The sequence below is a fragment of the Syngnathus floridae genome, chromosome 20 (genome assembly GCF_059516105.1).
Source record: "Syngnathus floridae isolate MCC-2025c chromosome 20, RoL_Sflo_1.0, whole genome shotgun sequence".
NCBI lineage: Eukaryota > Metazoa > Chordata > Actinopteri > Syngnathiformes > Syngnathidae > Syngnathus > Syngnathus floridae.
Window position 1 is genome coordinate 8,547,774 of NC_142432.1, and position 25,983 is coordinate 8,573,756.

The 25,983-nt window shown below is 44.5% G+C and overlaps 2 protein-coding genes across 4 annotated transcripts; both read right to left on the reverse strand.

The window, feature by feature from the left end:
• Positions 1-40: 40 nt before the first annotated feature.
• Positions 41-14,564, reverse strand: crispld1a (cysteine-rich secretory protein LCCL domain containing 1a). 3 transcript variants are annotated; one of them, XM_088364016.1, is made up of 16 exons: positions 14,459-14,537; positions 13,383-13,420; positions 12,654-13,042; positions 7,793-7,911; positions 7,350-7,482; positions 7,159-7,274; positions 6,996-7,096; positions 6,739-6,918; positions 2,069-2,129; positions 1,936-2,002; positions 1,730-1,860; positions 1,588-1,631; positions 1,445-1,517; positions 1,309-1,384; positions 1,107-1,240; positions 41-587 (listed from the first exon to the last, which is right to left on the reverse strand). In XM_088364016.1, the coding sequence occupies exons 3-16, from the start codon at positions 12,936-12,938 to the stop codon at positions 536-538; spliced, it is 1,572 nt and encodes a 523-aa protein (XP_088220142.1). In that variant the 5' UTR covers positions 12,939-13,042; positions 13,383-13,420; positions 14,459-14,537; the 3' UTR covers positions 41-535. The 3 variants fall into 3 exon arrangements, with proteins under 3 accessions (XP_088220142.1, XP_088220143.1, XP_088220141.1); XM_088364017.1 differs by lacking the exon at positions 13,383-13,420 and having other exon boundaries at positions 14,459-14,564; XM_088364015.1 differs by lacking the exon at positions 14,459-14,537 and having other exon boundaries at positions 13,383-13,606.
• Positions 14,565-21,601: 7,037 nt separating this feature from the next.
• On the reverse strand, positions 21,602-25,362 carry pi15a (peptidase inhibitor 15a). The gene is made up of 6 exons (XM_088364113.1): positions 25,214-25,362; positions 24,830-25,122; positions 24,155-24,273; positions 23,712-23,844; positions 23,533-23,648; positions 21,602-22,821 (listed from the first exon to the last, which is right to left on the reverse strand). Exons 2-6 carry the CDS (start codon positions 25,079-25,081, stop codon positions 22,686-22,688), a joined length of 756 nt encoding a protein of 251 aa, XP_088220239.1. The 5' UTR covers positions 25,082-25,122; positions 25,214-25,362; the 3' UTR covers positions 21,602-22,685.
• Positions 25,363-25,983: the final 621 nt, after the last annotated feature.

Consider the following 25,983-nt stretch of genomic DNA (forward strand, 5'->3'; position numbering starts at 1 on the left):
CAATAGCATGACCATATAAAAATAAAATTACATTTTTTTTCCCCTCGCACATTTTTAACAAAATACCACATCTAGCACAAACCTTTTTTAAAGATCACCAGTAAAAATGTGGCGGACAAGTAAAATTATATAAGTGCCACTAAAATGATATATCATACATTTTTATTTAATTATATATTGGTGAATTGTTTCATAAAAAATAAACTCAACCTACAGATAGTTGTTAAAAAGCCATAAAAAATAAAACAAACATTAAACAAATTGAGCAAACCATTCATCCATTCATATCTTTACACTTTAAAATAATTTCCCACAAAAGCTGACCAAATCCTGTGGCTGCTGTGTGCACACAGCTTCTCCTCATATATGTGTCAAGTGTTTGTTTACGTTGTCATGGCGACAACCTCTAATACCCTGCCAGTATAGCAAAGGCAAGAAAACATTTCAGGCTTTGATTAGCGCCTTATTCACAAGCTAGAGTGAGCTCTCCGTTTGGGCATGTCGCATGTTATTGATGGCGGGCGGAGTTAGTCACTCAAATGACGGCGAATACCCGGAACGCCTTCCCGCCGGGAGGATTCTGAAGACTGGATGAAAAAAAGACAAAGGGAAGAGTCAGCTTCCGGCATTTTACGTCGCCACATAACGACGCTGATGACATATAGGAAGCAGCACATGTCTGAATTTTGCCATTTCCCTCCTTTGATAAACTAGGTACTTCTCTTCACTTTTTTCCCCCTCACCTCTACTGTAATTGCCAAGAAATGAATTATTCTAAGCAAGAAGGCATGCTTATTGCTCTCCCATAGGAACAATATGAGCGGTTATGAGCTGCCTGTATCTTGAAAAGATTAAATTCACAAAGGCGAGCAGCAGGGCGAAAGAAAGTGCTCACTTTACCTGAGAGCATTTAGTTTCCACCCCAATATGCAAACGACCCTTTCAATCTCCGAGCAAGCCTTTTTAATTAAATTCAAGTCACTACATTGACGACTTTGCTAGCACTACAATTTTTTTGTGTTACGCTAAAACACCACCTAGCATGAATTAAACACTACCGCTTTTGTCCATATGGCGCCGCCATAATCAACATAAACTTTAAATACCTTTCGGAGACAACGCCATTTTGGTTAGAGGCGATATAGACTTTCCGTTTGTCCGCCAGCATGACGTCGATGTATCCGCCCGCGTTGTTCCTGATCACCCCAGCGTGGACAGCCGCACGGCAAATACTGGATTTCTACGGGAACAAGACACACAAATGATTTGGTTCTCTTATACTCCGGCGTGCATGATCAAAATACTCACATCAGAGTATATCCTGGTACCGATTACTCTGGATATGTGCGGGTTCACCTCTAAACAGTTCCTTGGGCAGTATAACCTAGCAAGGGAACAACCTGTGACATGCTTATTAATGGCAAAAAGATATGGCGGATCATACCGTGGGCAATGTTTTGAAGGCCTTTGGTAAGGACACAGTTGTGCCACTGTGGTTTCACATGTGATCGCTTTAACTGCAAAGCAACGTGGCAAAAATTGAGCAATAAGAAAGCATAGCTAGCAACATGTAAGCTAGTAGCATACCTGCTACTCTGGATACCATGAATGAATTAGCACTCTGGTATTTCCTGTCCAGAAAAAGAAACATCACATTACATTGACTTTCTGTATTTTTTTTTGTTTTTGTTACCAAGACTTTTTCAACAATTTGAATTGGAAGTCTTACCCCAGTGACTGGACTCCATTCTTATAGGACTTAATGAAAAAGTCCTTTCTTCCCTGTCTCGTTACATCCATCCATCCTCCGTCATTATCGATGACACCAGCGTGTAGACCGGCCCGGCACACGCTAGATTGCTGCAGAAATTAGATGACAAGACGTGAATGTTAGTCAGTAGCTTGAAAACATGGGACAACTGGATGGGGACTCACCATTTCATAGTAAACTGTCCCAACCACCTTCCCTGTAGAATCTAAACATCCTGCGGGGCATTCATATCTATTTGGGGTGGAAAAAAAAATGATGTCTCGGCATTAACTTGGGCAGAAATAGTTTTATCCTTACCTATTACACGTAGTTCCTTTACACTGATCTCGAAGCTTGGTGTCACAAGTCACGAGCTGGGCTGCAAAAAAAAATAAATATATATATATATATATATATATATATATATATATATTTATTTATTTATTTATTTACTTTTTTTTTTTTTTTTTCATAATGCTTATAAGAAGAAACATGTACACTGGACTTAGTCTTGACCGTGTTTTGTATGTGAGCCTGCTTGGCCTCCATTTGGGTTGTCGAGAGGAAGCCACAGCAATTCTCTCTTTACCCTTTTGGGCTCGCCTAAAGCAGTGTTTCCCAAATCTTTTTCATTCACGGCACATCTTTTCATTGGAAAAAATCTCGAGGCACACGACCAACAAAAATCTGTTAAGTGTTACACCAGCTTCTGTTAGGATCGGACAGTACAGCCATGTACAGAGCGACTAGACTTTATTGTGAAAGGGGAGGGGATCGATGGAGTCTTGGAGCGGTGGACGGGCGAGGCTGTATTCGCTGAGCGTGGGTGGCTGGATGACAGGACTCTTCTTTCTCTTTTCTCTTCTTTCTCTTTTCTCTTCTTTCTTTTTCTCTCTGCTCTGATGCGGACAAGGACACGACAAGACAAGCTGACAACTGGAGTTGCGCTGGTCACCCTAACATAGACTTCCGGATGAGCCAGCGCCAGGTGTCGGTGATCACGGTGATAGGGGGGTGTGGCCGAGCGGCCGGCAGCACCCACACGTGACAGCTTCTATATTGAAATCAGTTGAATTACAACAAAAGACGTAAAGTTCTATTCCTATATATGTATGGAGAGTGGAATAATTGAATAAAAAGAAATACTAAATATTCTTTAAATTGTATTTCTTTTGTAAATGAAAGTGACAGTTTTTTCATTTACAATTACAACAAAAGACGTAAAGTTCTATTCCTATATATGTATGGAGAGTAGAATAATTGAATAAAAATAAATACTAAATATTCTTTAAATTGTATTTCTTTTGTAAATGAAATTTAGACCAGGGGTGGGCAATTAATTTTTACAAGGGGCCACATGAAAAACCTGAGTTGTGTCAGAGGGCCACACCTACGATAACTTAAACCTGCTCAATTTTCTTCCATTGTAAAATGCACAAAATTATTTATTTTAAATAGTTGGTACTGGTAATTAGAAGAATACAATTATTCTGTTTATATTTATATTAAGCTATGTGAAATTGTGGTGTAAAGGTCAAATAAAAAAACAATTATTAATCAGTACAAATTATTCTTAACTTCTTTAACTTTTCCTCAAATGACAAAGCCGCTCCATCTCTGTGTGTGAAGTTTGATAAAAAGTCCTTGTTGGGCTTGCAGTTTTGCTAGCAATGCATCAGCCTCTGATGCGCCTTGTTTATCAGACAGATGTATTTTTTATACATAGGGTATAGGGGGCTCTGGAGTGAGATAGTACCTTTGATGACTGACTGCTGATTCCCTTGGGATTGTCAGGCTCACTGGTTCTCCTCCATCTCCTAATCTCTCACACGTGGCTCCAAGCGCCATACCCCGGTCACTCGCTTCAGCAAGCGTGCCAAACCGTGTGACACAATACAGAAAGACCAACCTACGAGTTAAAAAAGAAATAAACCAAGCTAGAGAAGCGTGGATTGGAGACCAGTGCAAAGATATTGAAGACAGCCTACTCAAAAACAACAGTAAAAAGGCCTTCCAGACAATCAAAGACCTCACCTCCACAAAGCAATCAAGGACCACAATAATACAAGACTCCAAAGGGAATTGCTTAACCGAAGAAGCACAAGTGAGAAAGAGATGGACAGAATACTGCTCCGAACTATACACACATAAAATAAAAGGCAACCCAAAAGTCCTTACTGCCCCTGCAGCAACAAACAATCACAAGGACCCTATACTGCGAGAAGAAATAGTTACAGCAGTACAGTCACTAAAACCAGGAACATCACCAGGGGTGGATAACATCACAGCGGAACTGATCAAGGCGGGGGGTGACCCGATCATAGATGCACTTTTACTTATCTGCAACAAAATCTGGACAACAGGCGAGTGGCCAACATCATGGACACAATCACTTATTATCACCCTTCTCAAAAAAGGCAACGCCCAGCTCTGCCAAAACTACCGCACTATCAGCCTCATCAGCCATCCCAGTAAGGTAATGCTAAAAGTTATATTAAGAAGACTAATGCCCCAAGCCGAAAAGATAATAGCAGAAGAACAGGCTGGATTCAGACCAGGTCGCAGCACCACAGAACAAATATTCAATCTTCGGATACTGTGCGAAAAGTACCAGCAACACCAACAGGATCTTTACCACGTATTCATCGACTTTAAGAAGGCATTCGATCGCGTGTGGCATGAAGCGCTTTGGGCAACCATGAAACTCTATAACATCAATGAGAATATAATTGCAGTCATTGAGAACTTATACAAGACAGCCACAAGCGCGGTATACCTACAAAACAACATAGGAGAGTGGTTTAGGACAACAATAGGAGTGCGTCAAGGTTGCTTGCTATCCCCCATGCTCTTCAACATCTTCCTTGAAAGAATAATGACAGAGGCCCTTGAACAACATGAAGGCTCAGTGAGCATTGGAGGCAGAAAGATCACCAATCTCCGCTTTGCAGATGATATTGATGGTCTTGCCGGCGACGAACAAGAACTAGTCGACTTGATCCACCGATTAGAAGAGACAGCCACAGACTATGGCATGGAGATAAGTGCAGAAAAAACAAAACTAATGACCAACAACCCCAACGGATTCACTGGAGACATCAAGATTAACAACCAGACCCTAGAGGTAGTCAACAACTTTAAATACCTAGGTGCTGTGGTCTCAGATGAAGGATCTAAACCCGAAATACTTGCCAGTATTGCCCAAACAACAAATGCAATGACCAAGCTGAAGACCATCTGGAACAACAAAAATATCTCTACCAGCTCGAAGATCAGACTAATGCGCTCCCTAGTAAATAAATCTTTCTATATGCTTGTGAATCCCGGACCCTAACAGCAGACTCTGAAAAGCGAATCAAGGCACTGGAAATGCGATGCTACAGAAGACTCTTTGGAATATCTTACAAAGACCACATCACAAACGAAGAGGTAAAATCATGTGTAAAGAGTGCAATCAGACCATACGTCGACCTACTAACGACGGAAACTGGAATGGTACGGCCATGTCACAAGATCAACAGGACTTGCCAAGGCGATCCTGCAAGGCACAGTGAACGGAGGCAGAAAGAGAGGGAGACAGAAAAAGAGATGGGAGGACAACATAAAGGATTGGACAGGCCTAAAAACATACGAGCTATTGAGAACAGCGGAGAACAGAGAGGAATGGAGAAAACTGACTGTCAAATCCTCAGCGGTGCCCCAACGGATAATGGTCTAAGGGATTGGAAGTGGAAGAAGTATTTTTTCTCATGCTTGGTGGTGTAGTGGCGACTCAAATTCTATTCTTTAAACACAGCGACCTGTGTACCACAAATCAGGCACATGGCTTTACCTTTCATTTCTGTAAAGAAATACTTGGCAGTCCATGTCTTGTTGAAAACACGGCGCTCCTTGTCAACTTTTCTTTTCTGAGGGTCAGCACACGTTTCTCGGGCAGCATTACTTCGCACTGTTCACCTTCACGCACAGCTCACATACACGTACGCTACACGGAAGCGCGACGCCTTTCAAAATAAAAGCGAAACAGTTGTATTGTACGCACGACACTATTTTTTATTATTATTTTTTTTAATTACGATTGGCCTCATGCGGGCCGGACAGGGACGCACAAAGGGCCGGATGTGGCCCGCGGGCTGTAATTTGCCCAGGTTTGTTTTAGACAGTGTAAGGAATAAACTATTGAAAGTGATTGTGATCAAAATCCAAAAGAATCACTATGACTTTGTTTACTGTTTTAGACTAGCTCTATAAATATTGTGCCATTACGAACAAAGTCACTTTTAAAGACGCTCTGCTGTTCTGACAGCGGCTGAGTGGCTATCACAGTCTAGGTGTCTCGACTTGACTGCATATTTTATGTTGGTGAAAAATGAACAATCGAGGTTCTCCCATTGAACTACATGCTCTGATTTCCATTGGACCGAAAACGCACCACAGCCGTCATAGTGTCACTGTTAGTAAAAGCACACAGCAACACACACAAACTGAGTATGTGCTGATGCCACAACATGAAATCTCAAGATTCTCTGATTTGCTACGCACGCACGATTGGATGGCTGACCAGGCCTTGCGCTAACTGACCAGTGGTTTGGCAATCCTGTTTACAATGTGCTCCGTAATTAATGTTGGACAATTTCCCACGGCACAGCTGAACATCTCTCACGACACACCAGTGCGCACAGGCACTTGGAAGAATCAAGCCGAAATAGTTACTCACCATCTGTAATGATACGACTGTTGGGATGAGTCAGGAAGATTACAGATGAAAGGCTCAAGAACATCAAGGCTCTTTAGGATTAATTACAAGCATAACCTTTCTGCCCAAAGCTTAATTTGTGCTTGTAAGTTATTATTGCTGGCTCAGCACTAATCAAGCAGCCGTTTGGTTTTGACCTCATTTCATAACAATACGAAGAGCCACCTCCCAAGCATTTTTTTTTTTTTTCAATGAAACAAAATCCAGAATCAACAGTCATATGGCATCTTACACATCTGCTGCGTGTTGACCACTTCATTCTTTGGCGGGTTAACAGTGGGGGGCTTGGTGGCGGGAGCGGGAACACCGGCAGTCTCGGGTTTTGAAACCCGGGACCGGATACTCTGTGTAGCCTCTGGCTCGATAAAGTTGTTTTCCTCGGTTTCCTCTGGAGGGAAGTAGCTATCGTGACCTTTGAATAAAATAAGAAATCATCAATACAGCAAACACTTCTCCTTGGGACTGACTGATATTGCGACACACACACACCTTTATAACAAAGGTTGTCCTTGCAGCCGCCTCCATAGCTAGGAGGACAAGCGGAACAAGGCACCCCGTGTTTGTAAGGTGCATGGCCCCACCAGTTCCCCCTATTTGGATCACAGAACCGTTTGAAACTGCTTGCCAGAATTAAAAAACACTAACAACTTACTTTGGCGAATAGTTGCACACAAGGTACACAGCCTTGGCCCAAATCTGTCCCCACACGTTCATGTTGTGGCACAAGTTGACCGCGCAGCCAATGCGACTGCTGGTGGCCCACACCAACTGTAAATAAAATGTGGATTTAATCTTTGAAAAAAAAAAAAAGGCAATATCCTGAAAATATGTTTTTAGCTATACCTGTGTATAATGCGTGCAAACGGGACCAGAGCAATGGAATGGGCAGTAAGGGTTACACTCCTGGGGGTAAGGAAAAGAGAAGTCTTTCACTTCATCATACCAGGCTTGAACGTGGAAGGTGGGGGGGCGATACCTGCAGGGAATCAGACCGGATAAGATTTAACATTCCAATTGTCATATTCAATGGTGGCTATTTATATTTAATGCCGGTTTTCCTTGTAGTGCCTTTTGACACAAAACGGTTCATTCGCTGTCGTGGGATTTTTAGTTTTTTTTGCTTCGCCACCCTTGAGTACACATTGCCGGAAACATCCTCCCTATCCAATTAAAACCCGGCTGCCTGTTTTTCTATTAGAAACCATCACATGCAGTCATCTTTATTTGGTTATTAATTTATTTCTTGACTGCTTTGATTGCATATTGACGACATTTTTTGTATTTACCTCCCCCAGTGGGCGCCAAGATTCTGTCCAATCTGTGGCAGCAAGCCTGCGGGACCATGCTCCCACAGACACGTCTCGGCCCACTCCTCCGCCGTACGCTCCAGCTGGGTGTCCCATTCCTGAAGGAGGTAGGCCAGATCACATAAAATGTTTTTATTTTTTTATTTTTATTTTTTTCATTAATGATATGTTGGAATTATTCATTACTACTCAGCTGCCTTGTCTCTCATAATATGCAAAAAAAATACATTTAGGTAATACCCACCATATGTTTGTGGTCAAGATTTGACTCTGAAAATTGAAAATTTAACTCTGAGGTGACTCCTGTTGCAATTTCTTCTTTTTTCTGGGAATGTTAAAAGTGCCCCCCCCCCCTCCCACACACACACACACACACACACACACACACACACACACACACACACGCTGACCTATATACCCGACATGCAAAATGTTACACTCACGCCAGATGTTGAACATTTTCTCTGAAGGACACCATGTGCCGGATTTTAATGACACACCTTCACTCTCACCTTCAGTCTCTTAAACGGTTCCTGGAAGAGTCAATTACTTTTTACGTCTGTGTGCATGAGAGTTGAGATTGGGAACCCAAGCGGCCATGTCCCCACATTTCACACATGGGGCCATGGAATTTTAAAACTAATCTCATCCAAGACTCTCTACAACTTTTAACACCTGCTCCTCTGCCTCCATCTGTCACCCACTCGGGGTCACCCACTTGGGGTGCTCTCCAGAAACTTTGACTGCACCTCCAAACAGGAAGTCTGCAAGCCATGTAGCTCAATAAAAACAAACACTCATGAGAGCCCCTCCCCCCGGCATTTTATAGCGTCCGCGTTGAAACACTGACGTATAGCTCTGCACTATCGCTGACACTTATGAAGATCATTTGTCCACCAAAATGGCCTTGGCTGCAAACACGTGCCAGTGTTGTTTATTTCACCTAAAACGTGATTTGCAGAACCCATCTGGTCACATTCTAAAAGGGTATGGACTCTACTTTCTTTGCGCATTTGAGTTTCCTGTTCCGTAATTAAATGTGCATGTCCAGTTCTAACCATTGCGAAACGTGACATGGCATTTACTTTGTGGTGGGACATTGTGATTTACTAGGAATGTTGTTACTGTGAGAATGTAATGTGAAAATGTTGCATATTGAGTTTGTGAAGTTGTTACATGAACATTTTGGTTATCAAGTGAAATCATTTTTCTACCCTCCCGTGTTGTATAATGACAGAATGGGAACGAAGCCACGGGGGCAAGGGAGAGCGAGATGGCAAAGTAGAGAGCGAGAAGGGGAGGCGGGGGGGATATGTGTGTGTGGTGGGTGAATTGTGTGTGGGGGGGTGAATTGATGTTATTGTAGAGACTCTGAGGTGATCGCCACAAATGGTCAGCCGGGTTTGAAACCAGAACTGATGGATGGCCTGACAGACGGATGTGTGTGTGTTTGTGCGTGAGAGATGTTTGTCTTTGCATCTGCATGCATGGGCGTGCGAGCTGGCAGAGTAAAATGGAGCCACATGAAGTCTTCCAGAAGAGTGGCACTGTGAGCTTTTCTGAGAGGTGACAGCATTCCAACAACACAGGCCAAAAAAGGAAATAAGATTTTTCATGTTGGCAGAATTTTCCCTTTTTTTTTTATTTTATTTTTTTATTTTAGAAACTCTACAGGGACCTATTTTTAAAATGACTTTAGGTACGCTTAGCCAGCGGGCTTAATTTACCAGGCATCAAAAAAATGAGACAAACACGACAGACTGACAAACTTGACAAACTTTTAAATGACTTTCATTCACCATTGCCCCAAAACAAAGAACACACAAAATGATATACATATATTATATAATTTTATGATATAACATGCCTAAAATGCTTTCATTCCTGAGCTCCGTCCATCCATCCATCTTCCGCTTATCCGGGGTTGGGTTGCGGGGGCAGCAGCTTTAGGAGGGACTCCCAGACTTCTCTTTCCTCAGCCACTTCATCCAGCTCATCCCGGGGGATCCCAAGGCGTTCCCAGGCCAGCTGAGAGACATAGTCTCTCCAGCGCGTCCTGGGTCGTCCCCGGGGCCTCCTACCGGTGGGACATGCCCAGAACACCTCCCCTGTCGGGAGGTGTCTAGGAAGCATCCTGATGAGATGCCCGAGCCACCTCATCTGGCTCCTCTCAACGTGGAGGAATAGCGACTCTACTCCGAGTCTCTTCCGGATGACGAGCTTCTCACCCTATCTCTAAGGCAGAGCCCGGACATCCTGCGGAGAAAACTTATTTCAGCCGCTTGTATCTGGGATCTCGTTCTTTCGGTCACGACCCATAGCTCGTGACCATAGCTGAGGGTAGGAGCGTAAATCGACCGGTAAATTGAGAGCTTTGCCTTTTGGCTCAGCTCTCTTTTTACCACGACAGACCGGCATTACTGCCGACGCTGCACCGATCCGCCTCTCGATCTCGTGTTCCATCCTCCCCTCACTCGTGAACAAGACCTCAAGATACTTGAACTTCTCCACTTGGGGCAGGATCTCATCCCCGATCCGGGGAGGGCATTCCACCCTTTTCCGACCGAGGACCCTGGAATCGGATTTGGAGGTGCTGACCCTCATCCCGACCACTTCACACTCGGCTGCGAGCCGCTCCAGTGAGAGCTGGAGATCATGGCCTGAAGAAGCCAACAGCACCACGTCGTCTACAAAAAGCAGAGATGCGATGCTGAAGTCCCCAAGTAAGTATACCCACACCTGCTCGACGCCTCTCACCGTGGGCAACTCCAGAGTGGAAGAGAGTCCAGCCCCTCTCGAGAGGGCTAGTACCGGTACCCAAACTGTGCTTTATCTAGTCGGAACTTTTCTGCCTCGCACACCAGTGCGGGCTACTTTCCAGCCAGAGAGGTGACATTCCATTTCCCAAGAGCCATCTTCTGCAGCCAGGGATCGGACCGCCAAGGTCCCTGCCTTTGGCCGCCGCCCAGCTCACAATGCACTCGGCCCCTTTGGCCCCTCCCACAGGGGGTGAGCCCATGGAAAGGGGGACTTACGTTTCCTTTTCGGGCTGTGCCCGGCCAGGCCCCATGGGCGAAGGCCCGGCCACCAGACGCTCGCCTTCGAGCCCCACCTCCAGGCCTGGCTCCAGAGGGGGACCCCGGTGACCCGCGTCCGGGTGAAAGAAATCTGAGTCCATATATGTTTTTCTTCATAAGGGGCTTTTTGAGCCGTGCTTTGTCTGGCCCCTCACCTCTTTTTGCCATGGGTGACCCTACCAGGGGCATGAAGCCCCAGACACCATGGCTCCTAGGATCATTGGGACACGCAAACCCCTCCACCACGGTAAGGTAGCGACTCACGGAGGGGATTCCTGAGCTCTACTGACAAAACAGTGCAGCAAGTCGTTTGATTTTGTTCCTTCCCCCAATCTTATTGTTTTTGTTTTTTAACATTTTCCTCACCTCACTTGATTTTTCAGCCTTTCTCATCTGCCGTTGAAATCTTTGAAAGCCTCTCTCCTTCCAATTCCTCAAATCTCTGTGTATCATCTTTCGACCTGTTTCTGTTTACCTATTCTTTGCTAACTCTCCCTCCAACCTCACGTCCTCTTGTTGCTCTCCTCCCCATAATTCACCCCTGGGTGCCCCCTTGAATGTTGAGAAGAAGAAAAAAATAGCAAAGAAAAGCAAGAAAAAAACAGCTAACTGCAACAGGAGACAGTAGAAAAGAGCCATTCACTGCTGGTTGCTGGCTCAGCATTTCTCCACATGAGGCCTGCCAAGCCCCAACTCATTCACACACACACACACATGCACACACGAACACACACACAGTCCTCAAATCCAAACTCTGAATTATACAATTACATAGTCCAGCAATTGCCCCATGCAGGAACTGTTTATTTTCCTTCACCGTGGAATAATACTGCCTTTTGTTCCGTAGATCTTTAAGTGAGCCATTTAAAAAAGTCATTACTTTCTGAACGCTATATTGATTTTTAACGGGCCCCAATTCTGTTGGTGGCGTGGCGGTCGGGCGGCAGCTACACGCGTAGCGTGTTTTTGCAAGCGTTCCAGATGGCCGTGTGTGTGGGGGGGGGGGGGGGGGGGGGGTGCGTGCGTGCGTGCGTGCGTGCGTGCGTGCGTGTGCGTTCGGTCGGGGAGAGACAGCTGCTAAAACAAGCCGAGGTGAAAAGTGATCTTAAAGGTTGTGCATGAGTACACACACACACGCAGGTATACCTATTCACATGGGGACTATAGAGGCTATAGTTAAACATGTGATAGTAAAATTGTGCATTTATTGCCATAATGGTGGATTTTTTTTTCCCTCTGATAAAACAAAAGTCACATGTTTGGGTATTAATGGGTATGACGGTGTTGAGTGAGACTAGTGCCCGCCGCTCTGGTGGCAGTCCCAACATTGTACGGCCCCACAAGTACACTTCAAGTTCAGACTGGGGTCACTTATGCCGCTTTTCCACTGCTAGGGGTCGGTTCAATGGGGAGTCTTTGATTTTCCACTTCAGAATAGAACATTACGTTGCATTCATACGGCAATGGAGAGAAATGGTAAGAAAGTGGTGACTGTGGAGAATAATAGTGGTAGTAGACGTGTGTCAGGGGAAAAAATGTCCGTGAGTAAAAGAATCCCCCCAAAAAGGTTTATCATTGCTCATAGATGCTTCAATAAGGCATCAAAGCACTACTTGTGTCTAAATTAAGCCTCTCAAATCACTTCCACAGTGTTCCTTGGCAGCAAGATGGTGGCAAAGCACTACTTCTATTGCCTTGGCCTCACCACAAAACAGTGACGAAGCTACTTTTTGCAGAATTAGACATGCTTAATTAGCACTCACCATGTACTCTATGTTGGAGGCTTGCGGGTATACCTGACCTCGGAGCTTGTTGTGCAGGTCCAGTATGAGCTGGGCGTCACTGGCAGTGATGGCCCTCCTCCCCCTCTGCTTGGCCTCCCACCACTTGCCATCCTCGTCCAAGTACTTGTCCAGAATCTGCTGCCAGCCCGTGGAGTTGTGTGGCATTGCCATGGAAACGGCCCTCTGGGCGAGCGATAACAGGAGGAGGAGCAGTGGTGGCAGCCGGGACACACCCCTTGGCCGGTTTGATGACACGTGTCTCATTTTTTTTTTAATCTCAATGTTGACGCGTACCCCCAGAAAATGCCAAGGTGGGATGGATGTGGTGTTAGGATGGAGATACACTCGTACGCATTGGATTCGGGGACCTGGCAAGAAAAAAAAGAACAATTTGCATTAATAGTATCTGACATCCTCTGAAATGTCAGACATTTTACTTCCAGCTCAATATAAAAGTCTTTTAAATGGGACCATCTGTCCTCTGCTCTAATCAATATGATTGGAATACACGTTAACAATGTTTTTTTTTAAATGTCAGCATTGTATCCAATGCTGTATGATACTGTGGAAGAGGTTGAGCCAAGTCCTTCAAGGTTGCATGCTGTTTTCAGAGATTGTCATGAGTCAAAGCAAACATCAGCAATCACTAGCATGCACAAGGAGCAAAGCGGCTGCTTTGTACAAAAGGAGTTTTTCATTCCAATTTACCTTCAAATGGATCCAATTGAAGTCCACTGAATGAAAGCCTGGCAACAAATAAGAGTTTGCAGCAGTTAGTTCTAAATCCACCTTCAAAGGTGGAATGATGTGGAGAGCTCAGTGACTCTAAAATTTGCTTGTCCTTTTCTGGAGTTTGCACCTTTAACTCTTCGAGGTTTTTTGCACCAAAGCCTCTACAAGCATCGGTTACCAACATTTTATCCTCCGCTCAGCAGCTCTCTAGCATGCTGCTGCCTCTGGCCCCGCCCCCTCTAGCCCGCTGCCAAAATGACCAGAGCACTATTTGCTTTCCCTTCAATTTGTCCTATATTAGCATTTATTTCTGACAGAAAAGTGCAACATTTTGTGGTTGAATTTTTATTACTGTAACTTCCGGACTCTAAGCCGCGACTTTTTTCCAAAATTTTGGACCCTGCGGCTTATAGTCAGGTGCGGCTTATATAAGATTGTTTTCGTGATTTTTGTGATGACTTGATCACTTTTACTCTTAACACTATTATATACAGTAAAAGCTACAAAACAAACTGACAAATAACTCGTTTTCAAATCAGACGAGTAAAAACTGGTCAAATATTTTTAAAAAAAGCTATTATTAAAAGTGAAGACAATTTGCAATTCTAGTAATGACACACGAATTTGATGCACAAGTTGTCTTCGCAGGCCACATAGAATGATGTGGCGGGCCGCATCTGGCCCCCGGGCCTTGAGTTTGACACCTGTGCTCTAAACCCTTTCTCTTACTCTGCCATATCACTCAGAGATTACACAAAGCAGTGGCGCTGTTTGGACAATCTGCATTGTAATTGTACTAAGTTCATCTTGTTTTTCCTTTTTTTAATCACTTCACTGGTTTCTTTTAAATCAAACAAGTTGTTTGATAACAACTTGTTTGATATAAAAGAAACCAGTCAAGTAATCTGCATTGTATTAAAACCCAATCAATCAGCATTTAAATTCAATTCTTCTGCCATTTTGCTCACCAAAAACAAGTTGTAATGAATGTGAACGTTTAATGCATTTTATTCAGAAGGTTACTTTGAACCTTAAACGGCGGCGTGGCGTACTTATGGATTTGTACGGCTTCCGGCCTCCAGGGGGCGCTCTAGCAGAAACCAAGAGCGAGACAGGAGAAGAAGAGATAATGCGCCGAAGAAGACGCGCTAGTTTGTGTTTACATTTCGCGCATCACGCGACCAAGACGGACATTACTGAAAGGAAGCCTTTATACACAAACCGTCATCATGGGGGACAAAAGAAATGCATATGATGCCGCTTTTAAGCCAAAGGCAGTCGATGTTGATGACATTATCTTGTGTCTACTCTGGAGCGTACTTATGGATTTTTACGGCCTCCGGTCTCCAGGGGGCGCTCTAGCAGGAAGTAAGAGCGAGACAGACGAAGAAGAGATAATGCGCCGAAGAAGACGAGATCGTCTCGCGCATCACGCACACACCCGCATTCACACAAAGACAGGAAGCTTTTATACACAAACCGTCATTATGGAGGATAAAATAAATGCATATGATGCCGCTTTTAAGCAATACGTGTCGCTCGCTAGTTTAATATAATTTAGCGCTTCGTGCATGAATACGATTAGCATGAACAGAACCTCTTCACACTCGAAGAAATGCATAAAACCGACGACGAAAGAGAGACTGAGAAAGTGTGAGGCGAAGGATATCTAACGCTATTCCAATCGGACACTAAGGAGGAAGACTTCGATGGTTTCAGTGCACAGGAGGAAGATGAAGACGGCTCTTTTTTTACTTTTACTGGTATGTTTTTTTTAACCAGCGTCTCAGTGACTTTGCTGTGTTAATTCCGTGTTGCTGCGGTATTACTGCCGCGTCACAGGCAGTGTTTGGAAAGAAATGTTAAGGTATGTTATTAAAGCTTTAAAAAAAAACTTTCTGTCTCCAGTCTTTCTTCGCTAATAACTCGCGTGCACACTTCCGCATTGCTGCGGTACTATTGTCACAGGCAATGTTTAGAAAGACATGTTCAAGTAAGTTATTAAAACGTTAAAAAGGCTTTCTATGTACTGTCTTTCTTTGTAAAAAACTCGTGTGCACGTGCGGCTTATAGTCCGGTGCGGCTTAAGTAAGAAAAAAAATTAAATATCCCTAAATTTTAGCTGGTGCGTTTTATAATCCGGTGTGGTTTATAGTCCGGCAATTACGGTATATTTTAAAAAAGATATCTTCATTGATTTTTAATGTATTTTTTACCCTTTATCATTTTATTAATTTATTTTGTGTGTGGTCGTTCACTTTCCTAACTAGGATGCATTCAGGTTGAAAGAACATTTTTAGTTTCAATTCCTCCCATTGCTGACTTTGTCGAGAAATGTTAATCCAAACCAGAGCTTTGCCGTCTTGATGGGGCAGGGCACTGAGAGTGGTCCATTTTCTCCTAAATGTTCACAGGTGACCTCTCTCGGGGGGGCGATTAAAACACAAACCAGCTCTCTGTTAATTCCAAAGGCCCAACCTGTCGTCACCCCCCCCCCCCCCTTCAAGAGCGAATTCCAGTAACATAATGGAAACAGGCACGTTTTGTCTTTTGTCATGAGGAACCTTTTGTCAATTCCATCGAGATGCATCATTAGCTCAAATGAACAGATCACCTTTAATCTCATGCATGCAACCATTGTTAAATCCCCCACATTTCCTCCCTCCTCTTTTGAACCTCACGAACCCTGCAGAAAGAATCGTCCGTGCCAGACACAACAACTTCAACAGCACTTTTGTTTGGCATGCCTTATCTGCTCCAGCATCTGCTCTGTAAATAATGCTTTAGGTTGGACTGAGGTCAGAGCTCTTTCGAACAGCATCGGGGTGAGCATGAGAGAAAAAGGACATCAAGGTCATCTTCCAGATGAGACAGTATCAGCAGGGGTGGTTATCACAGATCCACACAGTATGCCATAGTGAGAATGGCTAGTTGCCTCTGCCCCCTTGTGGTGAAAATATGTAATTGCATAGTCCAACGCAGAGAGACGAGGGATAATTGCAGGAGTATTTATTCATTATCCTATTTGGGCACTCTTTGTAGGCGGCTCGGTGGGGCACTGGGTAGCACGTTCGCCTCACAGTTAGGAGGGTGCGGGTTCAATTCCACCTCCCTGTGTGGAGTTTCCATGTTCTCCCCGGGCCCGCGTCGGTTTTCTCCGGGCGCTCCAGTTTCCTCCCACATCCCGAAAACCATGCTTGGTGAGCCGATTGAGCACTCCAAATTGTCCATAGATGTGAGTGCGAGTGGTTGTTCGTCTCTGTGTGCCCTGCGATTGACTGGCAATTGACCAGTTCAGGGTGTCCCACGCCTACTGCCCGATGACGGCTGGGATAGGCTCCAACACACCCGCGACCCTCGTCGGGAGGAAGCGGTTCAGAAAATGGATGGATGGATGGATGGATGGATGGATGGATGGATGGATGGATGGATGGATGGATGGATGGATGGATGGATGGATGGATGGATGGATGGATGGATGGATGGATGGATGGATGGATGGATGGATGGATGGATGGATGGATGGATGGGCACTCCTTGTCCTCACAAATCACCTAGCTAGTAAAGTGTGTAGTCCATTACGGGTTTTGATAGAAAATTCTGTAGTAGTTACATTATACCAGTAGAGAGCGCTGTTGGCCATTCAGTATGTCAAACTGCGTAGACCTCAGACCACCGCTAGGTGTCACTGTTTTTCAAAACATGAGGCTGTGAGAAATATACGTGTTTTAAGTTGCAAAAGCAAGACTGAGGCGTTAATATTTTTTTTCCATCAAAGCTTCAATTAACTTGTTGACCAAATTGAAGTAAAAAAACTGCAGAACAGAAGCTTGGCAGAGTAAGGCCTGGAGTTTTGATTTAGAAACATTTACTTGTATGTGTGCGTCACTTGCCCACACTTTCCTGAAAGTTAGGACGGTATGTCATAACCCAACAAGGTTGACGGACAAAAATAGACACCTGAGACCCTGCAAGTGATTTATGTACGTGAAGAATTTAATTTGTTTACGCTAGTCAGGGGCATCCTTCTTTAAAAGCAGCGCGAGTGCAAAAAAAAGGTGCACCCTCCGTTGGCCGCTCTGCTCGGAGAGATTTACAGTCGCAAAAGGGCTTTAACGTGGTTGTGCCAACATTGGAGGAGGTTACCGAAACATGCTCCAAGTGGCTGACATCAAGCTCTGGGGAGCACATATGTCAACACCATCATGCGAATGCACGCACATTGGGACGTAAAGTACGGAACATGCGATGGCTTTCTGTGGAGCACGTCGAGTAGAAAAGGTCAACGTTATTACTCCGTGCAAATTGAGTGGCCTCTAGATTGTGCTTGAACAGCTGTATTTAAAAACAAAAAAGAAAAAGTCCGTTGTAAGTGTGCCCATTGAATCCTGATTATGCCTACATGACCAAGCCATCCATCTTTTGTTTGGCTCCAAACACACAGGAGCTTTCCAACGCAAACGAGGCGATTCCTCGAAATCTCCAGTTTGCTCGATTGCAGGCATTGTTCAAATGCAGGAAATGGATTCAAACCTTCATATGATGCAAAGTTTTGCTGCATCAACCCGCACGGTTGTGTATTACATTCCCATCTGTCGTTTGTCCACCTGGGCTCACACGTGTTCATCTAATGAATAAATCATTTGGCCCAGTTTGTTTGTTTGTTTGTTTGTTTGTTTGTTTGTTTGTTTGTTTGTTTGTTTGTTTGTTTGTTTGTTTGTTTGTTTGTTTGATAGTCTGCAGACATCAGGGCCAAGTTTTAGACGGACCCAGACATACCTTGCAGTCCCAAACGGGGCAGATGAAGAAGGGGGGGGAAGCAAAAACATCTGCAAAAAATATTAAATCATCTTTACACATTGAAACAAGGCAGTTATTATTTTCCTTGTCATTGTCTTCAAGTGTACTTAAAATGATGACGCGTTCAAGAATTTTTTTTTCTTGCTTTGTGTGCCTGAGAGGTGACAGAAATTCTTTTTTTTTTTTTTGCGGCTTCTTACATTCCAGTCTGCTCCCTTTCCTCACTCTGCTTTGAGCACAAAGCTTACACTGGACAAACTGACAAACTCAGACAAGAGGCTTGGTTGAAACCTGGCCGGGTTTCCCCTTTGCCCCCCCACCTCATATGCAGAATTTTGGACTATTCGTTCGGGGCGCAATTTGAAATCCCCTGTAGGAAAGAGTGGAACATGAATTAATCCGTTCCAGACTCTTTTTTGTGAATTGTGAATGAGCAATTTTTTAAAAAAATGTTTATTCCCACTCCCTGTTGAAGTTTATTGTTAAACTAAACAACCAAAGCGAATGAGTTTTGTGTATTTTAAAAAAACCACGTCGTAGCCGGTATATCAGCTAGCTTAATGCTAATGATGGGAAATGCTATAGAGTGCTAATGAATGGCATCAATATAATGGGGACACATTTGAACACAAACAGTGGAGCAGTACATGTAGATAAATATTTTAACTGTAATCTTGAAATTTAAAATCTTAAAATTTTGTTTTTTTTAAGCACATTTTTTCCAACATGTTAGCATTGAGTTGTCCAGTGTGAATTGTTGCGTACCAAGCCTCTAGCCTTTCATTTTAAATCCCTTTCTACTGTTATGTATGTATGGACAGCACATAACGTGTCCCACCAGAGGGGCACAGACACTGGACCACTGCTACACCGTAATTAAGGATGCATACCACTCTGTGGCTCGTGCAGCTTTAGGACTCTCGGACCACTGTCTAGTTCATCTGATCCCTGCCTACAGACAGAAACTAAAAACTTCTAAGCCTGTGGTAAGGACTGTCAGGAAGTGGACAGTGGAGTCAAGGCAGAACCTCCAAGCCTGCTTTGACTGCACCGATTGGAGAGTTTTCGAAGCTGCAGATTCAGACTTGCATGAACTCACTGACACTGTCACATCATACATCAGTTTTTGTGAGGATCTGTGTGTGCAGAGTAAGACCTTCTGCACGTACAACAACGACAAACCTTGGTTTACACCGAACCTTAGGAGGCTGCGCAAAGTCAAGGAGGAGGCCTACAGGAGCGGCGACCGGGACCTGTTCAAGCAGACCAGAAACACACTGAACCGAGAGGTCAGGAAAGCCAGGAGGTGTTACGGGGAGAGCCTGGAGAGACACCTCTCTGCCAATCCTGATCCCTCAACAGTGTGGAAAGGCCTGCAGAGCATCACGGGCTTCAAGAAACGAACCCCCCGTCCTGTGGAGAGCCCAAGGCTCGCTAACCAGCTAAACAGGTTCTACTGCAGGTTTGATCGGTCTTCCCACACAACGGGACTTCCTGCAGCACAATCCACATACTCACCTCCCCCCACAACTGCTCTGTCCACACCTCCATCACCGTGGTCACCGACTCTCTCTCTTGCAGAGGCCGCGCCCGCACTCCAGATTCGCGAGGAGGAAGTGCGCCAGATGTTCCGAAGACAAAAGATCAGGAAGGCACCGGGCCCAGACGGCGTGTCACCTTCCTGCTTGAAAGTTTGCGCTGAGCAGCTGGCGCCCACCTTTGCACGGATCTTCAATCGTTCCCTGGAGCTGTGTGAGGTGCCCGCGTGCTTCAAGAGCTCCACCATCGTTCCAGTGGCCAAGAAGCCCGCCATCACAGGTCTGAATGACTATAGACCTGTTGCACTGACATCTGTGGTCATGAAATCTTTCGAGAGGTTAGTGCTGAACCACCTGAAGGATGTCACGGGCCCCCTGCTGGACCCCCTCCAGTTTGCCTACCGGGCAAACAGGTCGGTGGATGATGCGGTCAACATGGGTCTGCACTACATCCTGCAACACCTGGACACCCCAGGAAAGTACGCCAGGATCCTGTTTGTGGACTTCAGCTCGGCGTTCAACACCATCGCTCCTGACATCCTCCAACAGAAGCTCATCCAGCTCGCGGTGCCTGCCTCCACCTGTCAGTGGATCACCAGCTTCCTGACCAACAGGAGACAGCGTGTGAGGCTGGGGAGCATCACATCTGACACTCTGACTACCAACACTGGAGCCCCTCAGGGGTGCGTCCTCTCCCCACTGCTCTTCTCCCTCTACACCAACGATTTCTCCGCAAGTGACTCTTCTGTGAAGCTCCTGAAGTATGCAGACGACACCACTCTCATCGGACTGATCCAGAACGGTGATGAGACTGCATACAGACAGGAGGTGGAGCGGCTGGTCCACTGGTGCAGCCAAAACCACCTGGACCTGAACCCGCTCAAGACCGTGGAGATGACAGTGGACTTCAGGCGAGGCCCTTCACCACTTTCACCCCTCACTATCCGCAGTAATACTATTCTCTCATCAGACACCTTCAAGTTCCTGGGAACCACAATCTCTCGGGACCTGAAATGGACCGGCCACATAGACTCTGTCCGGAAGAAGGCCCAGCAGAGGCTGTACTTCCTGAGACAGCTCAAGAAGTTCAACCTGCCGCGGGAGCTGCTGAAGACCTTCTACACTGCCATCATCCAGTCTGTCCTCTGCACCTCCATCACTGTCTGGTTTGGATCGGCCTCCAAACAAGACAAGCACAGACTGCAACGGACAATAAGGACTGCAGAAAAGATAATTGGAATCAACCTCCCATCTATTCAAGACTTGTACCTGACCAGGACCAGGAAACGTGCAAGTAACATCTCAACAGACCCTTCGCACCCAGGTTGCAGCCTGTTTGAACTACTCCCCTCCGGACGCCGTTATAGAGCTCTGTACACTAAAACCAGCAGACACAGAGACAGCTTCTTCCCCCAGGCTGTCGCTCTGATGAACTCACACCACTCTTAGAGTCTCAGAGTCATTACTGTGCAATAACATCCTGCTTTCCACACCTTTTTTGTTTACACTGTTTGTACTATGTGTCCTCTCTGCATCCATTGCAGCCTGGTCATCCTAGAAGAGGGACCCTCCCATCTGTGGACTTTTCTCAAGGTTTCTCATTTCCCATAGCTGGAGTTTTGAGTTTTCCCTTGCCCTCTTGGGAGTTTAAGATCTGGGGATGCTTGAGAATATCTTTCGTTCTTCACATGTGCTGAGTGTTGTTGTTAGTCACCTAAATGTTGAACAGAGGCTGTGATTTACCGAAGTCAAATTCCTTGTTTGGCACGCTCAAACATGGCGAATAAAAAACTCTTGAATCTTGAATCTTGAATCTTGAATCAACACACATTTAAATCAATTTTTAAACCATTTTATTAACAATTTCAAAGCAAGAGAGCAGTTCATTACATAAACAGCCTGTAGTCAGTGCGGAATGTTTCCTGTTTTGTTATAGTTACAGCAATACCCCCTTGTTTTTGACTTGATCAGTTAAATGTGTTCTTTACATTTGAAAAAAAAATATTGTACTAGTGCTTCATAGCTAACGAACTGCATACTGTTACTTACCTCGCTATACGTACAATCCTTTCATAAAACAATACAAAAAAATGAATACCATTTAAATATTTCCCAATATAAAAATGAATAACTTACACATTAATTGTATTTTAAGGACAATCAAGATAACATGATTATGTACACAAACCCTCCCCAAAAAAATGATATTTTGGACATTTACAAACAATGAAGGTGCACTTTAGTGTTTTGCTCCAAAACTGCTTCACAAAGACAACAGTGGATCTTTCCAATATCAAAACAAAATGGATATTAAATATTCCAATATACAGTACAACACATATAATTATTATTAAACAGATAAAGGGTCAGATTTGTTGTGCTTTAGAAACATCGTTTCTAAACATTAGAGTGAAAAGTAATCTGGAAATTCCTGAACTGGGAGATACATTTGAACTTGTAAGTGCACTTTTGCCAATTCCTCACCGGCCCAAAATAGACGCCCGATGATGACACGTGGTGTTGCCACGCTGGCGTTTGAAGTTACATCCCAACATTCCGACAAAAACAAGAGCACACAACACGAAGGTGTGATGCCCTTATAGCAGCACCATAGCGAGCGCACATGAGCAGCTATCGTCATGTAGGGGCCTTGAATGCTACATTGTTCAAAAGTACATAGCACCGCATGTGAATGTGTGTGTGTGTTTTAAGGACCCATCTCCATATAAATTACAAAAAATAAATCCAGGCAGGTACCAAAAAAAAAAAAAGTCTTGTAAAGCGAAATTAATTTACAGTTCATGTACACATCGTTAAAATTGTCTGCTGCCTTCAATTGCGTCTGTGTCTTTAGATAAGCCATGTATACAAATTAGACTGGTCCATGTGCAAATCCTTCCACCTTTCGATGGTGTCTCTGTGGTAGTGTGGCTGGCCTTGTTTATTTGAACCAGTGCAGGTAGTTTGTCTTCAGAGCAGGGAAACACATGTTGTTGCTGCACGAACCGCCATAGCTGGGGGGGCAGGCAGAGCAGGGGACCCCGACTTTGTAGGGAGCCTCTCCAATCCAGTTGCCCCTACAAGACGCAACATTGTGAAAAGAGCCTGAAAAAAAAGTGGGCCTCAACATAGATACAGATGCAGAAATTGGGAATTTTTTGTTTTTTGTTAGGTTCAGTTCGTTTGGATTGGTTAGCTAGATTATTTACAGTATCCTTCAAAGTGTTTTTGCTCTATTTATTCTTCCCATTTTAGGGCAAATTGAGAACTTAAGTACTGTTGTGAAAACAATAAATTAAAAAAATAAAACTGTCATTTGTGTTCAGAATGCGTAATCTCTCAGCTATAAATCCACATTATCACAGTTGGATACTGTTGTAGCGCTTCCAATGTAAAACAGGCAAATTGCAGCTGAGGCTAAGGCAGACTTAAGTGATTAATAGAGTTAATCTGTGATAAAAGATAGGTAATGTCGACTCTCGCATGTCAAACAGATAGATCATCATTGGGCAGCATGCCTTACATATATCTCAAACCAATGCAATTAAATAACCTCACCTATAAATCCAAATTGGCTTTAATTCTTGGAATTCCCCCATCCCCCTTTTAATTTTTTTCTTCTTCTCACGAACTCTTGTAGCTGTTCACAGACTTGTATTGAAATGATCCGAGTCTACCCACCCAGCGACACGGGTGGCATTTCACAAGTCGGCACCGAGCGGCCCGACTCCAATCCTGTCAGGTTAAGAAGTTCATTGGTATAAGTGGTATGTAGCAACATGACTTACTTTGGCGAGTAGTTGCAGACTAAATATGTCGCCCGTTTCCACACGGAACCCCAAACGTTCATATTGTGGCACGTGTGAACGGCACAGCCCACTTTGTTGGACGTGGCCCAAACCATCTACAAAACAGACAGCGCAAAGGTCATTTAAGGTTCTTTATGTTCTTCTTTTTCTTCTCCTACCTGGGTATAATGGGTGCACATGGGGCCGTAGCATCTGAGGGGACAGCGGGGGTTGCAGTCGCGGGGGTAAGGAAAGGAATAATCTTTGACCTCCTCGTACCACGGCTTCACCAGCTGAAGGATGGAGCGATACCTGTGAGGAGAAGACCGTCACAACCTCACACTTGGGTATCAAACATTGGCCTTGGTGAGTGACCTTGCACAAGGAAAGTCAAGACAGACTGGCCACATGGGTCAAGCTTGAAAACATGGCTTGTGTTTATTTGAGGGGGTCACACGAGCATTCCCTCGGCAGCATCCAGGTCACCGTTCAAGGGCAAGAAAAAGGAAAGGGGGGGGGGCGTGCAAAGCAACGACCGTGACCACACAGCAGCATCGTCCCTGCTGAGAGCGCTGCAGCAGATGTCGCTCAGGGAGGGTGAAAGGGTTCAGAGTTCACCTACCGTCCCGTCCTGACGGAGAGGTTCTGACCCAGAAACCTAAGGAGATGAGACGGGCCGTGCTCCCACATGCAGGCGTGGGCCCAGCTCTCAGCTGACTTGGCCAAAGTATCATCCCACACCTGGACACACACACGCATGGAAAGCATTACACACAAGTCAGGTCAAATAAAAACACAAGATCCGTGCCGTTCAGCACTCGGATGTGAGAGAAGGCATCCATCAAAACGGTTGCATAAGGGAAGTGATCCGACTGGCAGCCGCTGTGCAACTGCGAGAGACCTTTTTCTCTTTCCCAGTGCTGAAGGGAAATGGCCAATATGGAGCCTCTCATCCAATGATGACTTTATAATGAATATGACAACAAGAGAGTAGCAGCACTTTTTAGAGTAAGAAACCATATTTGGAGAAAAAAAAGATCAATTTTCAATTGTTAAAAATTGTTGTTGTTCGTAAGATACTGATAACTATCAAATAAAATAAAATGGCATGGAATAAATAATTTGAATCTAAGCTGATTTACTGTCATCATAGCATTAAATATTAATTGCTATTTTACATTACAACAACCCATTTTACTTTTTGGTTTAAATGTCCGTTCGTGACAAGTCACTCATACTAAAAAAAATGGCATTTATCTTTCCCCCCTGCAAGTTAACTCCAGCATCTCCGACTCACCATGTATTCCATGTTCGACGCCGGGGGGAACACCTTGCCCCTCACTTTGTTATGGTAATCAAGAATAGCCACCATGTCGGTCTGACTAATGTAACGCTTCCTCCTGCTTTTAGAAGAAGTCCCGGCGTGTATGTTGCTGAAATTGGCCGCGCGCAAAGCGAAGGAGGGCGCAGCGGTGACGGTGGCTGTCAGTGCATTTGCTCCATAATGCACGCACAGCAAGATGAACGCAAGAAAGTGAGCAAGCTGCATGTTTGCTCTTGCTATAGATATCCTTCGCGTCGTAGGTGGATCTGCAATGAGAGTGAATAAAAAAATTGGCTCAGCGCAATGTTTATATAGTTGTTCATTACATTGTAATAGCGCAATAAATGATTGGCTTACCTTTCTCGTGCAGCCCTACCAAATGAGAGGAAAGGAAAGGAAGAGCTAAAGTTGTGCTTGCGCGTAGTTTGTGAAGCTTTGCAAACTATAAGAAGTCTTCGGGAGGAGATGATCTCGACGGGCTTATATATAGTCTAGCCAGTGGACAATGCAGGAAGTGCACGAGGAGGGAGAGGACCTCCCCCCGCCCCCCCTCCTCACGGTCACCTGAAATGCAGCATCATCCGTAGACTTTAATCATCAAATAACACGTATTATTTATTTATTTATTTATTTATTTATTTATTTATTTATTTATTTATTTATTTATTTTTATTTGCATTGCACCAGAAGGTCAGAGGTAGCTCTTCAATACAAAGTTCAGCTTTTTTCTCCCTTAGAATCAATATTTTAATAAACGCATAGAAATAGAATATGTATGTATAGGTACCAGGGCTGTGGACTCGGTCGGATTTTTGCACCGAGTCCGGCCTCTTGACCACCGAGTCCGAGTCAGTGTCCGAGTCCGAGTCCGGCTGTCCATTTTTTCTGTTAATTCATGTGACTGCTTAGTCTTTATTCAAGGCTAATTTAGAACAAAATCAAAATAATGATATAAGCTGGGTGACATAATCATCCTTGACATTGGTACATAATGTAAACATTAGCCTAAGTGCAACTCAACGTGGCCGCATTGATCGTAAGCAGGGCTGTGGACAGTATTCCTACGCGCATTCTCAGCAGCATGATGAAAATAAAATTAAACGTATTTTTTTTTTATTGTCGGACTC

Excerpts from the sequence above, each read along its gene's own strand:
- crispld1a (XM_088364015.1), bottom strand. The coding sequence starts at position 13,590 with ATGTTGGTAACCGATGCTTGTAGAGGCTTTGGTGCAAAAAACCTCGAA. Across the intron at positions 7,912-12,653 it reads CCTCCAACATAGAGTACATG|GAATGGGACACCCAGCTGGA; the intron begins GTGAGTGCTAAT and ends TACCTCCTTCAG. Across the intron at positions 1,385-1,444 it reads CCTTCAAAACATTGCCCACG|GTTATACTGCCCAAGGAACT; the intron begins GTATGATCCGCC and ends TTCCCTTGCTAG.
- pi15a (XM_088364113.1), bottom strand. The coding sequence starts at position 25,081 with ATGCAGCTTGCTCACTTTCTTGCGTTCATCTTGCTGTGCGTGCATTAT. Across the intron at positions 23,845-24,154 it reads CTCTCCGTCAGGACGGGACG|GTATCGCTCCATCCTTCAGC; the intron begins GTAGGTGAACTC and ends TTCTCCTCACAG. Across the intron at positions 23,649-23,711 it reads TGTGCACCCATTATACCCAG|ATGGTTTGGGCCACGTCCAA; the intron begins GTAGGAGAAGAA and ends TCTGTTTTGTAG.